At 37.5% G+C, this 18,133-nt stretch overlaps 2 gene segments (V, D, J or C); one reads left to right on the top strand and one right to left on the bottom strand.

The window, feature by feature from the left end:
* Positions 1-2,427: 2,427 nt before the first annotated feature.
* LOC128544308 (Ig heavy chain V region 914-like) lies at positions 2,428-2,955 on the bottom strand. The segment is given in 2 exon segments: positions 2,428-2,744; positions 2,837-2,955. Coding segments are annotated over 2 exon segments (369 nt in total).
* A 13,432-nt stretch (positions 2,956-16,387) lies between these two features.
* Positions 16,388-18,054, top strand: LOC128544307 (immunoglobulin heavy variable 3-53-like). The segment is given in 3 exon segments: positions 16,388-16,459; positions 16,560-16,876; positions 18,034-18,054. Coding segments are annotated over 3 exon segments (378 nt in total).
* The last annotated feature ends 79 nt before the right edge of the window (positions 18,055-18,133 follow it).

The raw sequence follows: 18,133 nt of genomic DNA, 5'->3' as shown, positions 1-18,133 counted from the left end.
AAGAAGGATCCGAGTACTGAAATGGCCAGCCTGCAGTCCACACAATTCCACACAACGGTAAACATGGCCCTGTCCCAACTATTTTTAAATGTGTTGATGCCAAGAAATTTAAAATCAACTTATTTTTTCCTTAAAATGATACATTTTCTCAGTTTAAACATTTGATATGCCATCTATGTTGTATTCTAAATAACATATTCTGGAGTGTAAGTGTGTGTGTGTGTGTGTGTGTGTGTGTGCGTGTGTGTGTGTGTGTGTGTGTGGAAGGAGAAGGGAGTTGCTGGAGTGATTGTGCACACATGTGGGAAAACTCTTTCAAACAAACAAAAAAGGACAACAAGAAGCACACAAGCACACACTGTGACAACGAGATACGTTGTTTTCTCAGGACATGATTCTCTTTTAAAATAACCAAAAAATGCAAAGATAAAACAATTCTTCCATTTTTCCAATTCTTTGTTTTCCACTCTTCCATAAAGGTCAACCAGTGCACGACTAATAGTTGTCCTATGGACAGATTCCCCCACCTGAGCTGTAGATCTCTGCAGCTCGTCCAGAGTCACCATGGCTTTTTGGCTGCATTTCTGATCAGCGCTCTCCTTGTTCGGCCTGTGAGTTTAGGTGGACGGCCTTGTCTTTGTAGGTTTACAGTTGTGCCATACTCCTTCCATTTCTGAATGATCACTTGAACAGTGCTATGTGGGATGTTCAAGGCTTTGGAAATCTTTTTGTAGCCCAAGCCTGCTTTAAATTTCTCAATAACTTTATCCCTGACCTGTCTGGTGTGTTCTTTGGACTTCATGGTGTTGTTGCTCCCAATATTTTCTTAGACAATCTCTGAGGCCGTCACAGAGCAGCTGTATTTGTACTGACATTAGATTACACACAGATGCACTCTATTTAGTCATTAGCACTCATTAGGCAATGTCTATGGGCAACTGACTGCACTCAGACCAAAGGGGGATAAATAATTACGCACACCCCACTTTGCAGTTATTTATTTGTAAAAAATGTTTGCAATCATGTATGATTTTCCTTCCACTTCTCAAGTGTACACCACCTTGTATTGGTCTTTCAAATGAAATTGATTCATGTTTGTGGCTGTAATGTGACAAAATGTGGAAAAGTTTTAGGAGGCCAAATATTTTTGCAAGCCACTGTATCTATTAAAGTATCCTGAAAAACATGTGATGGCAATCCATGTTAATCAAACTGGAGAACTCCATTCTGTGGGGATCTGTGCAGCAGCCTCTTAGAGTTACAGAAACACCAACTTCAGGGCTCTAAAAGGAACTCAGCAACATTGCACTTTAGATTGTTTTCAACATACATCCGAATGTTTTATTACTTACTAATACAGAAATGCTTTTTGTTTAATATTCTACAGAAAGCTGTCTTGTCAAGTGTATTTAAATTTTTTTTATGTCTAAGACATATTTTTTTCTGATCAGGGATGATCACTGAACAACGGAAACATGTTATATCCTTTCAGAAACTCCCACTTATTAAATAATTCACAGCATCCTATACAGAATCCATTAAACACTGCGCTAATAAAAGCATCCAACAGCATTTCTGAGCATAAAAATAAATAATCAAGTAATGCATGCCTTTTCCTTATATTTATCCATTATCAATTTATGCAGTGTTGACAAATGACATCAGATGTCACTATTATTTACTAGAACTAGCTTAAGGAGTTTTTAGAGGTATTTGGAATAAAGAAGTAAATTCTGAATGTGAATGAATGATATTTATAATAAAATTGTCTGATCTTCGGTTCCTTGCTGAGGGAATTATTACAGCTCTTGATAAAGTGTTTTTGTAAGTTTTTGTACAGCAGTCTTTTGTCTTGTGCACAGGAATAAACAGTCGTGTCATCAGCTTTCAGACTCTTCACTCCTGGGTACTGCATTTTTTTTTTATGTCTTTAATGAAGGTGAATTGGCCCTGCAGAGACTGAGCGAATATAGTGCCCGTCCTTGTCCTGGTTTCTGACGGATCCGGTGCATATACAGTAGTAGCTGCTCATTAGGAATGCAGATAAAGGAGTGACTGACTCTAGAAGGTTTCTTTACCACAGAAGCAGAGGTGGTCAGGCAAAAAAAAAAAAAAAAAAAAAAAAAAATATATATATATATATATATATATATATATATATATACAGTATATATATATATATATATATATATATATATATATATATATATATATACGCACCATGTAATGTAATGTTGTAACGTTTATCGGGGCAGATTGGTTAATTATCCTATATGAATTCAGTAAAAATGTCCATAAGTGGTATTAGGTCACTCATAGCCAATCTAAACATTTTGGTTCTTTAAGAATAATCTGCTTATGAAAATGTGAGCTTGTCATGTGACTATAGCAAGCATGTGTTTTTGTACTAGTGTCTAAGCAGAAGTATCACTGTGTGTCTCTGGCGCAGTAATACACTCCAGTGTCTTCTGTCTTCACACTGCTCATGTGCAGATACACCTGCATCTTACTGTTGTCTCTGGAGATGGTGAAGCGACCGTTAACTGCACTGGAGTAATACTTGCTACTACCACTACTACTTGAGATAGATGCAACCCATTCCAGCCCTTTTCCAGGAGCCTGTCTGTTCCAAGCCATCCAGTAGCTACTAAAGGTAAATCCCGAGGCGGTGCAGGTCAGTGTATGAGACTGACCAGGTTTGATAATTACTGATTCAGACTCAATCAGTGTCTGACTGCAGGAATCTGAAATACAAGAGTAAACAAAGATTTAAGTTAACTTAAGAAAAAAAGTATAAATGAAGATTTTTTAGTAGGAAATCAGTATTAATACTAACGTTGAATAAACATTGCTAGAGCAAAGTAAATAAGAACTCGGCCTTGTCCCATCTTAAAAAATGATTACTGTTGCTGTAAATGAACTCAACCTGCTGGTTCCAGAATAAATGGTTTAAACACAGGGTTCATTTGCATGTCACTCCCACTAGTGACTTCACTGAGGAATATAAATGAAGGGAGAAAAAGAAATCTTACTGTAAGACTGCAGCTATGTTTCATACTGTTAAATTTACTCATTAGATACTGTATAATGGCATATTGGTAACACTAAACGGATCATGAAGATTTCTGAACAGCGATAATCACTGGACCGCACAAAGGTTTCTGAAACTTCCAGTTTTAGATGTTTGTCTAATCCGGGTTACCTAATAAAACTGAAATTATTTCCAAAAATAAGACAGAAGACAACATGGTGGCATACTGGTTAGCACTGTGGTCTTGCACATCTACATTCGAGGGTTCTATTCCCACCTCGGGTCTGTGTACTTGCCCTTTACATATTCTCCCTGGGTTTTGTGGGTTTCCTTCGGGTACTTAATTTTTTTTCCTACAGCAATGAGATGCAGATAAGATTCATTGGCATTCCCAATTTGCTTGTATAGTGTGTGTGTGTGTGTGTGTGTGTGTGTGCACTGCAATGAATTGGCACCCCTCCTGGGATAGGGTCCAGGTCCCCAAAACAGGGCAGAAGAAGCTGAATGTGTATTAAAGAACAGGTAGAGATGATTTAGTTTACACAGTCTGCCCTCTTCAGGCAAGAAACAACAGTAACTGGTTCCTGTATTGAGACACAGACTTTTAAAGTGTCCATTGTTTCTTTTTAATTTAAAAGATTAATAACAAAAAAAAATAACATATTATTTTAGATATGATTTTTTTTATATAAACTAGTTTATATGAAACAGTATGGTTTTGGGTTTTTATCACAACATTTTAAATACCTGTGATCACAGCATTTCAACATGGCACATGGCTCTTTATTCAATTACTTATTAGAGACAGAAGAAGCTACTGAATGTACATTGTAAAAAAAAATGCTGTTAAAAAAAACAGCCACAATCTGACCGTAATGTAATGTTTTACATTAAAGCAGTAATGTGCTGTAGAAAACGGGAAATATTTTCCACTTTTCATCAGTAGTGTTCTGTATTTATTCAATACGGTTTTTCTTCTGTATTTTGCAATGCATTGTGGTCTAGTCCTATTTGCCAATGTTTTAAATAATGATACATTTTAGTATTTTTTGTAAACTGATTGGAGTGTATAAGTGCAAATCTAATCAAATCTTATTACTGTTCTGTCAAAATAATTTGTTTTGTGTTATTATTTTAAACAGAACTTTTAGAAGCAGCAATTTAACGTCAAATTTAAACGTTATTCATTATTTATATAGCTTTTATTCTAAAGAGGACGCACGAGAAGGTCTTAGTCTTCAACTCTACGATTATCAGTATCTGCACCAACAAACTAAATGATAATTTAAACCTTTTTCTTCATTTTCTTGACAGTAAAAGCCGAGCTTGTGAACATGTGTTTAGAACATACTTTAGTGCTGACATGTGAGTAACTCGAGCATTTATATTTTCATGGATTTTGGTCTCAGCAAGCCTTATTACATTGTTTTTAATTGTCTTTTGGATCATATTTTATTTATTTATTTATTTACACACACACACACACACACACACACATATATATATATATATATATATATATATATATATATATATATATATATATTTATAAAAGGGACAGGCGGGGTAGAAAACCTGAGAAATCCAATGACGGTTTCAAAGTCCAGACGTGAAGGCGGAAGGCCAGTAAAACGAAACAGGGTCGGTAATCTTTATCCAGCAGCGAGGGCAGAGATATCCAGAAGCGCGGTCCAAGATCAAAGTCGTTAAGCAGGCGAGGTCATACATGTAGGGAGAAACACGAAGAGAGATAATCCAAAAGGACAGTATTCAGAAAAAGACAGTATTCAGAAAACGAGCAAGATTGAACACAGAAATAGAGCACTCTGAGAAATCGCCAGGGAAACGGGAGACAATGCACGCAAGTAAGATACATCTGCGATGACTGGAACTTTCTGCGTCCTTTTAGGCCGACAGTAGAATGCCAGATTAGCAGAGGTGGAAAGAGTAATAAAATTTTGTACTCAAGTACAAGTACTGTTACTTAAGTAAAATTTTACTGAAGTACAAGTAAAGTTACCATTATAAAAATCTACTCAAGTAAAAAGTAGCTCATTAAAAATTTATTCAGAGTAAAAGTTACAGAGTTACTTTCTTTTTTTTTTTTTTTAAACAGCTTGGACATCATTTTGACGTTCAACATTTGACCTAATCTGGCTTATTTTTTTGGACATCATTTGGACGTCTATGGCAGTGGCAGTAAATGTGTTTTACAAAATAGAGCCTATCAACAAATGATTATACACTCACCTAAAGAATTATTTAGAACACCTGTTCAATTTCTCACTAATGCAATTATCTAATCAACCAATCACATGGCAGTTGCTTCAATGCATTTAGGGGTGTGGTCCTGGTCAAGACAATCTCCTGAACTCCAAACTGAATGTCAGAATGGGAAAGAAAGGTGATTTAAGCAATTTGTAACGTGGCATGGTTGTTGGTGCCAGACAGGCCGGGCTGAGTATTTAACAATCTGCCCAGTTACTGGGATTTTTACACACAACCATTTCTAGGGTTTACAAAGAATGGTGTGAAAAGGGAAAAACATCCAGTATGCAGCAGTCCTGTGGGCAAAAATGCCTTGTTGATGCTAGAGGTCAGAGGAGAATGGGCTGACTGATTCAAGCTGATAGAAGAGTAACTTTGACTGAAATAACCACTTGTTACAACCGAGGTATGCAGCAAAGCATTTGTAAAGCCACAACATGCACAACCTTGAGGCGGATGGGCTACAACAGCAGAAGACCCCACTGGGTACCACTCATCTCCACTACAAATAGGAAAAAGAGGCTACAATTTGCACAAGCTCACCAAAATTGGACAGTTGAAGACTGGAAAAATGTTGCCTGGTCTGATGAGTCTCGATTTCTGTTGAGACATTCAAATGGTAGAGTCAGAATTTGGTGTAAACAGAATGAGAACATGGATCCATCATGCCTTGTTACCACTGTGCAGGCTGGTGGTGGTGATGTAATTTACATTTACATTTGGGCATTTTGTCAGACGCTCTTATCCAAAGCGACTTACATTTTTATCTCATTACACATCTGAGCAGTTGAGGGTTAAGGGCCTTGCTCAAGGGCCCAACAGTGGCAACTTGGTGGTTGTGGGGTTTGAACCTGGGATCTTCTAAACCGTAGTCCAATGCCTTAACCACTGGTGTGGGGGATGTTTTCTTGGCACACTTTAGGCCCCTTAGTTCCAATTAGGCATTGTTTAAATGCCACAGGCTACCTGAGCATTGTTTCTGACCATGTCCATCCCTTTATGACCACCATGTACCCATCCTCTGATGGCTACTTCCAGCAGGATAATGCACCATGTCACAAAGCTTGAATCATTTTGAATAGTTTTTTTGAACATGACAATGAGTTCACTGTACTAAAACCAGATCTCAAGCCAATAAAGCATCTTTGGGATGTGGTGGAACGGGAGCTTCGTGCCCTGGATGTGCATCCCACAAATCTCCATCAACTGCAAGATGCTATCCTATCAATATGGGCCAACATTTCTAAAGAATGCTTTTAGCACCTTGTTGAATCAATGCCATGCAGAATTAAGGCAGTTCTAAAGCCGAAAGGGGGTCAAACACCGTATTAGTATGGTGTTTCTAATAATTCTTTAGGTGAGTGTACATATGAATACAGATTATTTATAAACAAACCAGATTTATTTTCTGTATGACTATATATATATATATTACAGTTTTTATTTTATTTAAAGTAGCTTATAATCAAGTTATTTCATTTTTATTTTATATTGTATTGTGGCGTAGGCGGGGCGGCAGCTGACGACCATCATGCATTGCGGGAGGGTTTCTGTGCGTTTGTTTGTGCTAGTGGCTTCGACCAGGATTGTGTATTAGTGGGTGTGTGCGTGACCTGTAAATGTTCTCAAGTTCATGCTAAAGCTAAACTGGGTGTAGGTCCCAGGTGAATGTGTTGCTCATGCTATACAGTGCTGTGTGTAAATAAAGTACACCCAGCCATTTGCATTAGGCAGCAAGGAAGCTCACTTGTTCTCTAAGATCCTTCCAGTGAAAAAAATCCGGCAGTATTAAATAAAAAAATTAATACATATAAATTTATATATATTATATTTTATAAAAAAAAAAATTCTTGGTAGCCTAGCCTATCCACCTTATTCCTATCTTACAAAAGATGGAAATTGGATGTCCAAAAATGACATGGAAAAGATGTCACTACGATGTCACATTGCGCAGTGGGAAAGCTGTTGTCTTTCTTGTGCTTGAAAATCAAAGTGGTCACTTAAATATGGTGTTACGTCCCAGTCTAGGGTTGGGCCATACAGCAAACGAATGGTTCAGGGTTCTATTTTAAACTTTATGGAAATGGTAGTTTAAGAACTAGATCCAATCATTAACTGCGATAAATAATGAGGTTTTATATTTAAAAAATAATAATAAAATACACACACACACACACACACAACAGGAGGATGAGGATTAGATTCAGGATGGACCCAGGCCAAAATAATAAACAAAATGGTATTTACATTTAGTAGATAGATTACCCGCTGTAAAGTTTTTCTAAAGTTACGTAGTAGAAGAGGCGAGTTGCTCGGTCTGTCCGCTGTGCTTCGGTAAGCTTCTCTGGCGCCAGGAGAGACTCAGTCAAACACACACACACACACGTTGTCTGTCAGAAAGGTCTCTGTTTATTAACAGCAAAAGATGGGGTTTATATATGTTTAACCAAACGCCTGTGCCATAGACATATGTTACTACAAAGAACATGAACCATTGTAAATGTCCTGGTGAGATCCTGAAGAATCAAAGGAGAGGAAGATAGAGAGGTGTCCGTCCAGAGACAGATCACAAGATGTTGGCTCGAGTTAGGGGGAGAGGGGTAGGAGACAGAGGGGGAGAGAGAGAGAGGGGGAGAGAGACATGAAGAGAGAATAGGAAGGTGAGCGTGGGAGCGTTCACACCTTAAGGAGCAGATGCAAGAGGAGACAGGAAGATAGCAACAGGAAAGATTTAACACGTTAATATCAGATCTATGAGGAAGAGAGCAAGAGAGTAGAAATAACTCCTTTATATATAAAATAATTCTAACAGTTGCCCCCTTAAATTCTAAAAGAATTTGTGAATGTCAATTAGTTAACATAGCAAGAGATATTAACGTGAAGAAGCAGAGATTCATAATTAGTAAAGTCAGCAAAGATGATAAGAAGGATAATAAAGAGAATAGATAGAACAGTTATAGAGAAGATCAGGATTAAATCACTTCTAGAATCACAATTAGAAATGAAATTAACAGTACATAGGTCATCAGGCGTTGGCACAAAATAAAATAAAATGTGGAAAAAGAGCTAATACAAAGTTGAACCTATATGTGTATGTGAAAAAGGTGAGAAGCGACGAGAGCCCCCTTTTGAGGTGTCTTCAGGACGTGTGTCGCTCCACTAGCCCCTCGGTGCAGGCTAGGAGATCTTGTGAAGTAGTGGTCGATTATCTCAAGCAGTCAGAGTCGTCTGCGGTGCCTTCTTCACACGGCTGGCGTGAATCCACTGTGGCTGTGAATCTGTGAGAACAGCTGTGCGAGTCACTGCAATTACAGTTGTAGGTGTACTGTAGGCAGCGTCCCCCACCTTCCTGGGATTCAAACTTTTCACCAGCACTGTATCACCTGGGATGAAAGAATGAGTAGGCTTGTCTGTAGGCAGAGGGAGAGAAGCAGAGACATTACCATGAACACTGTTCAGTTTTTCAATGAGTGCTTGCGTGTAATCGCCGACAATCACGTCCAGATCACCTGTAAGGGAAACACCAGGGTTACCTTTTACCCAGGGGGTGGGGAATGGTCGTCCCATTATAATCTCAAATGGTGAAAGTTTGGTTGTAGAGTTGGGTGTCATTCTAATTTCACAAAGCACAGACGGTAACAGGTCAACCCAGTTCTTACCTGTATCCATCATGGCTTTGGTCAACCTATCTTTGATTGTTCTGTTCATCCTTTCTACCACACCAGAACTTTGGGGGTGGTAGGGGATGTGAAATTTCCAATCAATGCTTAAAAATTTACACAATTTTTGTGTCACTTTGGAGACGAAGGGCGTGCCATTATCACTGTCAATAGATGTTGGAATACCATATCTAGGAATGATTTCTTTAGCCAGAATTTTAACTACTATTGTTGCATTTTCTTTTGAGCATGGAAATGCTTCTACCCATTTAGAAAATCTGTCCACAATTACAAGCATGTATTTAAGATTTCTGACAGGTGGCATGTGTGTAAAGTCAATTTGTAAACATTGAAATGGTGCAATAGGCATCGGCAAGGCATCATGTTTAACATGTTGTCCTTGTGTATTTGCGCGAGCACAGATCAAACAGGAATCTAATAGAACAAGTGTAGCCTCGTTGATATTGCGAATGCAGAATCTGTCCTCGATCATACGGATTACCCCCCGTTTTGCGACATGTGAAATACCATGAAAATGTCGCACTAATAACGGGAGGACAGATGCTGGAAGAGAGAGATATACGGCCAGTCTCATCCCGAATTAGCATATCGCTGCCAGGTGAACACTTACGGGAGGACCAAAAATGTAGATCTTCGGGTGATGAATGGGTTTGCAAGAAGGCTATGTCAATGTCAGATGACAAACTTGGGACGGAGACATGGGACGTCAGAGAGAATACTGTATCCCTACAAACCTGTGGGGACAAAGGTGCTTCTTTAGTGGCCCATTTGGCAACTTCATCAGCTAAACAGTTACCCAAAACCTCTTCAGAGTCACCAGATGCATGACCTTTGACCTTCACTATAGCCAATTGTGAGGGAAGCAAACTAGCCTGTAAAAGATTAGAGACAAGATTAACATGTGATAATGTCAGCATTGTCAAATGAACCTTCTCCTGGATAATGTCTCCACTGAGAAGAACCCTCCGTCCATCCAGCCAAATTGTTAATGAAAGGTTGAACAAAAATTCCAAATCCTTGATTATACATCCAATCATTAGGAGTAAGAGACTGTTTGGAACGACCATTACCCATTTTGTTAGTAAGTTACAGTTAGTAAACAAACCAAGCTTATCGAAGTTAAGCGGACACTTTAAGCTTTTTTTAATTATGGGTGGTGTGACGTTCGAACAGAGTGTATCAGAATCTATTTAAAACTGAAGAATACTGTAATTTATAAGTGTATTATCAAAATGTGCAATATCTCCGCGTTCCTGATAACACTACCAGGAATATGGATTCTATTTCAAATCTCACGTGCCTCTACACCTTTGGAGATTATCCACACATTTATCAAATACCAATATAGTGAATTAATAAGGCATTCGGCCAATCTACCCTGTTTCTAAGAACACTCTCAGAAAAATGAACCTCAGGTGCGCCGGGCTGAGTCCACACGCCTCTACGTCAGGGAGACAATAAAACTCATGCACCTCCCACGTGTATAACTGCAACTGCACGCCGCTCCCTGTTCCAAAGAACACTCTAAGGAATATGGCTATAACCAATTAATTTATTTATTTTCTAACCACGCGCCTCTACGCCAGGGCCAGCTTATACACAAAGTGCACGCTACAAATGCCTCACTAAATTACTAATATTGTAATGCATAAATTACGTCAACAACAGAAGTTAGTGAACGTAAAACTTTTTAAAACACACCCGAAGTAGCGCATCTCCTCTAACGGGACGCGGTTTTGATGACGTAGGTACTCGCGACGACAGCGCTGTGTATGTTTTTAGCTTATTGCTAACAACACCGGTTCAGTTTCAGTTAAACACCTAGTTTTATCTATATCTTTCAATTAACCACAACCGCTACAGCCGCTGTAATTTTAATCAATAAATCAACGCGAGTAATGCCAAAAACAATGGGAGACAAAAACAAATTAACACGCATAAAGTATCTTTTTCCAAAATATACCCCAAATATACGCCAATTTACCATGTAAAATGAACTATTGGTTCAAAAACTTTTCTGACCAAGGAAGGAAGTACAATAGCAAAAATAATGCTTAACTTACCTTCCTGGAGAGAAAAGGTTAGACGAGCCCCCAGATTGTAAAGTTTTTCTAAAGTTACGTAGTAGAAGAGGCGAGTTGCTCGGTCTGTCCGCTGTGCTTCGGTAAGCTTCTCTAGCGCCAGGAGAGACTCAGTCAAACACACACACACACACACGTTGTCTGTCAGAAAGGTCTCTGTTTATTAACAGCAAAAGATGGGGTTTATATATGTTTGACCAAACGCCTGTGCCATAGACATATGTTACTACAAAGAACATGAACCATTGTAAATGTCCTGGTGAGATCCTGAAGAATCAAAGAAGAGGAAGATAGAGAGGTGTCCGTCCAGAGACAGATCACAAGATGTTGGCTCGAGTTAGGGGGAGAGGGGTAGGAGACAGAGGGGGAGAGAGAGAGAGGGGGAGAGAGACATGAAGAGAGAATAGGAAGGTGAGCGTGGGAGCGTTCACACCTTAAGGAGCAGATGCAAGAGGAGACAGGAAGATAGCAACAGGAAAGATTTAACACGTTAATATCAGATCTATGAGGAAGAGAGCAAGAGAGTAGAAATAACTCCTTTATATATAAAATAATTCTAACACCTGCAAAAAAAAAAACCACAAACAAAAATACAGGTACCTTTCCGGACTCCCTAAACCAAAAACAGTAAACAAATTCCCTTTTCCCAAAAATAAATGGCAGCCACACCCCTAATACTAGTGAGTGCACAAACATACAGTGAAATTATCTACAAATATATACAAAGACCAACCAAACCAAAGGGACAAAGCAACAATCAAAGTCAATGGGAGGCATAAAGTCAAAACCAGAAAACACAACCAAATATCAAAACGCCAAAATCACAATCTCTTTCCTCTTTCACGCGTCTCTCTCCGGTTTATATATAGTCGCGCCAGTCGATGACGTCACCCTCAGGGCGGAAGCGACTGTGTGGAAGGTCAGGTAGATGCCCATGTGGGGACAGTCAGAAAACCTGGAGTGGAGTCTGGAGCGGCGCGCGACCAGGACATGATACACACATGCGAGCGCAACGAAGCATTTATACAAAGCATAATATTTTTAATATTTTATCATTTTCATTCATTTTTTTACTCAGTAGCGAATATAATTTACAATTACAATAATTGTAAATTACAATACTTCAAATAAAAAAATTCTCAAGTAGAAGTAAAATTACAGATTTTAAAAACTACTTTAAAAAGTAGAAATACACACAAAAAAACAACTACTCAATTACAGTAAATGTAATTCATTACTTTCCACCTCTGCAGATTAGTAGCAGGTGCGCTCAGGTAATCAACTCAGGAAGCGTGGAAAACCTTGGATGGAGTTATGACCTGGATGTACTGGGTTGGTTGTGCTGGCTCATGACAATTATGCTTTTACAGTTATGTTAATTTTTTTTTTTTACAACAAAACTTCACCAACCATTAAGGTGATCTTGATCATTCATGACATTTTTTTCTGCTCACATTTCTTCCACAAACTTGGCAGCTGATCCTTCCGATAAATAATTATGTGTTGGACAATTATTGACCTAATTTTAGTAATTGTTTCATTTGCTTGCTGCAAGCCAGTAATTTGACACTTCTGTAATGCCAGATTTTCTTATTTTTGGCTAGAGAGTGTAAAGATTTTTCTTTCTGTAACAGTCTTCTGTACTATGTGTTTTTATATATGGTCCTTGATCTGTTTCACCATGGTTTAGTGTTGAAATGCATGTAAGTGTTACAGTAATATACATTATGTATGAACAGATGTCAGTGAATACCTATTTAGTAAATAAATTACTTCTCATATTGAGATTGTACTAAGGCTGTCGGTATTACTGGAGCTGCAGTACCAGCCAATCAATTCCAGTGCTTGTCCTGATCCCTGCCGTATCCAATCAGTACAGCTACTTGTGGCTACAGTAAGTATCCAGTGATTTTACATGGGAATGAAACTGATTCTTCAGGCTTAACCACCATGACTGCAGGCTGAACCAGTTCAATACATTTAATACCTGTGAACAACAACCATGGAATTACTCAGATTCATTCTGTCAAAAAAGAAAATGCACACGTATATCTGTATATCCTCAAAATTCTCCACATTTTTACCTGATGCAGCTGTTAACAGCAGGAGAAGAAATGTAGAGAACATGGTTTGAGTGAAACTTGGTCCCAAAACCTTCTTCAGAGCACCATTACCATTTTATAGGAAGTTTGATTACATCTCCTGCTAATGTAAAAAATATGCAACAATTCATAAAATATAAGGGTTACCTATAAGAGTTGACTAATTCATCAAACAATGAGGATTAAGCAGCCTGGTTTAATAGCACTGATATAATAGATCTGTAATTTCTTAGCTTTGTAACAATGTTTCAGTTAGAGTTTATTTTCTTTTATTTTAAAGAAGAACGTTTTCTTATATTTATTACACTGTCTCAGTCCTTTGAACCCCAACATTTTGAATGAATAGAGAAAGAGCGCCCCTCACTGGCCTTGAAGCTTAATGCAACAGAAGTACACAGTATTTTACCTGCACACACATCAAAGCTACAACAACAAGAAAAAAAACCTTATAAAACCTTATAAAACTTTTTTATTTGATCTGTGAAAAAATAAAAATAAATCAAATACTTTACACTACTGCTCAAATGTTAAAGCAGATTAAAAAAAAATCTTCTGTAGATTATATGTACATACTGTACAGTATGTACTGTAATAAATATAGTGCAAAATTAAAATGGACATTGTATACTCTATGCATGGTGCACTGGACAAACTTACTGTAGATGGTGGTAAAAAGGAGTACCGTGGGCTAAAATTAAATTTTATAAACCAATAATTATAATTATTGATTCACTCCCAGGTAAATCACTCACTCACTCATCTACTATACCGTTTTATCTTGTATTTAGGGTCGCGGGGGCTTGGAGCCTATTTCAGGAGACTTGGGGCACGAGGCAGGGTACACCCTGGACAGGGTGCCAATCCATCGCAGGGCAGACACACATACACTCAACACGGGCAATTTGGAAACGGCATTTAGCCTAACCTGCATGTATTTGGACTGTGGGAGGAAACGGGGGCACCCGAGGGAGAACATGCAAACTCAAAACATGCACACAGAGGTGAGAATCGAATCTTGCTGGGAATCAAACCTGAACCCTAGAGGTGCAAGGTGACAGTTCTAACGTCTAAGCCACTTACACAATCACATTCTCATGTGCTGTCCTGTTAAAATTGAAAGCAAAATTAAGGAAAAACAAATACATATTAAATAATTCGATTAATTAATAAAATTGTTTTATATTAATAATTATTGTTTTTAATTACATTAATTATTAATAAGCATATAACTTGAGTAACATTTGTACTTAATTTAAATTTTTAGTTATATCATTATCAGAACAGAATATTTACTTAAATTAGAGGGATGTACTCACTTTTGTGAGTGGGTGTACATACAGCTCTTTACTCCAGAAAATGTCTGAAATGTCAAAGAGGAAGATGGATGGTCACAAAACATCAAGCAAATCTGAGTTGCTATTTGATTTTTAGTGTGTTTCATTATATTCTGTGTTCGTGAGAACACAGTGTTTTTCTTCCTTTTCTCACGACACGAGCTGTACTTTCAATAAACACATTCTATAGTAGTTTATGTTAAAGGTCGTAAAACTGTTAAACGCTTATAAATGCAAAGCTACTCCTGAATTTATGTTCTTCTTTACCTTATTTTTTAAAATCATTCCAGACCGGATGTAAACACTCCTGCATCCACCTTTTCTTTGGTTCTTTGTGTGTGTGCGTATATATACTCCTGTCTCCCACAATAAACTTTGAACGTCTCACTGAGCACTGACTTGTGTGTATCATTGAGGGGTTCCCTGGTACCAGGCGGGACAAGCAGAATACAGGCTGAGCACTGAGTAGACAAAAGGAGGTCTACCAAAATTCAAGAAATCCTTACATTAACACTATCAAATAGGAAATAAACAAAATTTTAAGACAATTTACACTGAGACATTGACATGTGATCAAAACATCTTAAAAATGACCCTGAATCAGTGACAAAAAGCAGTCCATAGATTAGATAGATAATGCATTTTGTAGATGTGGAAAACTTGCCATCCTGTGCTCAATTTTTTAAATACACACATGAAAAACCCGCAACAAGTCAAAATTGGATATATTGTCTTGACTTTACATTACAAGCCGCATTGCTTAATTCCTCTTTCTAGTCAGATCGGATTTATGTCGTGAAGTGTAATATTTATAATTAAAAGTGACTTTTGTCTAACTTGCTTGTGCCATCTGAGTTAAAATACATGACTGATTTGTGAAACCTCTCATTTCAAACGATGGATGCATTTTTTGCAAAATATGCTCAGGACTTTACTCTGGCTGATGACAAACAGTATTTGTTAAGGTCCAGAAGAAGGAAGAAAGCCAGACACCTCTTTTCAACTGTTTTATCAGCTATTGCTACCCCTGCTGTGAAACCCCAGTGCTGTGAATGTGGCCTGACGTCAGCAAGTGCTCTACGCATATGCAGAGGCAAAAAGTTACATGAATTCTGATCTGCCCGGTCTCATTCAAACCGCAAGACTATGCATCTGTACAAGACTATAGATCTGTGTCATATGGATTAAAAAATATTTTCAGTTTACAGCATCATCAACCTTGAACTCTACCAGGTTCATCTGCATAGTTGATGACGTCACCTAAGAATAGTACAATTAAGACATATACACCTATGGTCTCATAAGGTTATAATATAGTTTAAGAATCCTAAAGGAGAATGAAATGGAGTGAACAGAGCCATACTTCGCAAATGCAACAGCTTTCTGGAGCACTCTCGAGTTCTCTCTCTCTCTCTCTCTCTTTTTCTCTTTCTCTCTCTCTCTCACACACACACACATACTCTATTATTTTATTTTATTATTTATATCCTTTTTGAATCATAGTTAAAAATACAGTTTATATGTAACTTGTTAAATTAAATTTAATCTGTGGTTATGTTTGGTATAGTTTGAAACTCATGTAGGAATAATGAACACGTATAGTCTAGCAACAATTTTAATTTAATAGGAGTGTTGCTTAAAAAATATGGTAATAATCTCATTTAAAGAACTAATACTAGAATAATCGTTCTGTCTTTATTAAATATGAACAAAGCTAATTACTGTAAACCTTCCCATTGTGATTATTTAGACATTTAATAAAAACAGAAAGCAGTAAGGTGTTTTAAATGGACCAGCATTACAATATACAAATTCATATGCAAAATCCCTCTCAGCCCCAACCAATTTACAGCTACATATAGAGAAATATCAGCCCCTGTCACTGTGGGCTCTGGAGAATTCAGCACTGCTTTTAGTTAAACAATGTTCCTGTCATCTTTGCTGCTGCTGGCAGCTTCATCCTGTAAGTCTCAGTTCAGTAATGAACTCAGAGAGATGCTAGTAAACGATTGTCTCTATAACCTACAGTACATGTTTGATTGAAATTGTGTCTTTGTTTTCAGATGTGGAATGTGCAGTAGAACTCACTCAGGTCTCCTCAGTGATGTTAAAGCCAGGAGAATCTTTAACCCTCAGCTGTAAAGTATCCGGATACTCTGTTATTGATAACAGCTACGCCACAGGTTGGATTCGACAACCTGCAGGGAAAACTCTGGAATGGATAAACCACATTTGGGGAGGTGGAACAATTCATCAAAAAGAGTCTTTAAAAAGCAAGTTCAGTATTTCTAAAGACGGCTCCAGCAGCACGGTGACTCTGAGAGGACAGAATCTACAGGCAGAAGACACAGCTGTGTATTACTGCGCACGCTACCCCACAGTGATACTTTCACTTAGATGTCAATACAAAAACACATGCTGTGGTCATGAATTGAGCCCACATTTTCATCATTAGTGTATTAGATTAAGTAAAGACTGTGACCTTTACTGAAACCTAAAACTTCTCTCTATGCTTAGAAAAATGTCTAAAACATTCAATGACCCTCATGAGCATTTAAATCTTTTAGCAGAAAAATTTAGCACTAAAAAAAAAAAAAATTTTGCGAATAGGGAAAAAACTATTAGTCTAATCTGCATGCCTTTGGACTGAGGAAGGAAACCAGAGGAAACCCACCATGCATAGGGAGAAAATGTAAACTAGATGCACACAGACCCAGAGGGAGGAAACCTGGACCCTAAAGGTGCAAGGTGATAGTGCTAACCTCTAAGTCTTAATGCTGCTTACAGTAAGTTCTGATTAATGTATAGAATATAATATTATAATAAACTCATTGGAAGAGGTGCAAATAATAGAAAATCAATTAACATCTTCTGACAAACTTCATGAATTTAAGTTTATCACCTATAAAATTAGTTTACAGAATTTCTGTTTTTTGTTCTTTAAACAACATTAGTAACATAAAAGGTAAAGATCAAACGCAAAAAAAGACAAACTTATAAAAGACTGAATTTACATTTGATACTCTCAGTGCTTAACATAAAAATGCTTTTAAACATTTATTTACTTTTTCTGTGTTAAAATAAAGAAATAAGTAAAACAGGAAAATAACCTGTTGCTATTTGTAATCTACCGTTTCACGTTCTGTTATGACTGTATCCAGCATCACGACTCTCAGTTACAGAAAACAGAAACCTGTGTTGTGTTGAACCATAGATTATCTATTTATTATGGAGAATCTACAGTAATATTTGAAAAAAAAAATTTGTATGATGTTACAGTTTATAAACATCAACTGTATCAGTGCACCGAGCAGCTTGTGGTTGTGAATATTCTACATCCATAGAGACCATAGACACTCATTTCCTATTTAAAGAGTCATGTATAAATAGCACATTTTTGCCTGGTCTAGTTTCCAGTGATCTCTGTTATGGATAACATTTTCAACATTTTCATTTTCTAAAGGAAAATGAACCATTCTGGCTTAATAAACATTACAACATAAAATAACATTACCTAGTTACATTCTTATTTTCCAGATTCTTATGGACTGTCCCTGACCTCCTCTGCTTCTGTGGGGAAGAGACCTGGGGAATCAGTCACTCTGTCCTCTACTGTCTCCGGATTCTCAATGAGCAG

Source organism: Clarias gariepinus, chromosome 16, assembly GCF_024256425.1.
Source record: "Clarias gariepinus isolate MV-2021 ecotype Netherlands chromosome 16, CGAR_prim_01v2, whole genome shotgun sequence".
Taxonomy (NCBI): domain Eukaryota; kingdom Metazoa; phylum Chordata; class Actinopteri; order Siluriformes; family Clariidae; genus Clarias; species Clarias gariepinus.
The sequence above is the reverse complement of the archived record's forward strand: the minus strand, read 5'-3'. Positions and strand labels throughout refer to the sequence as shown.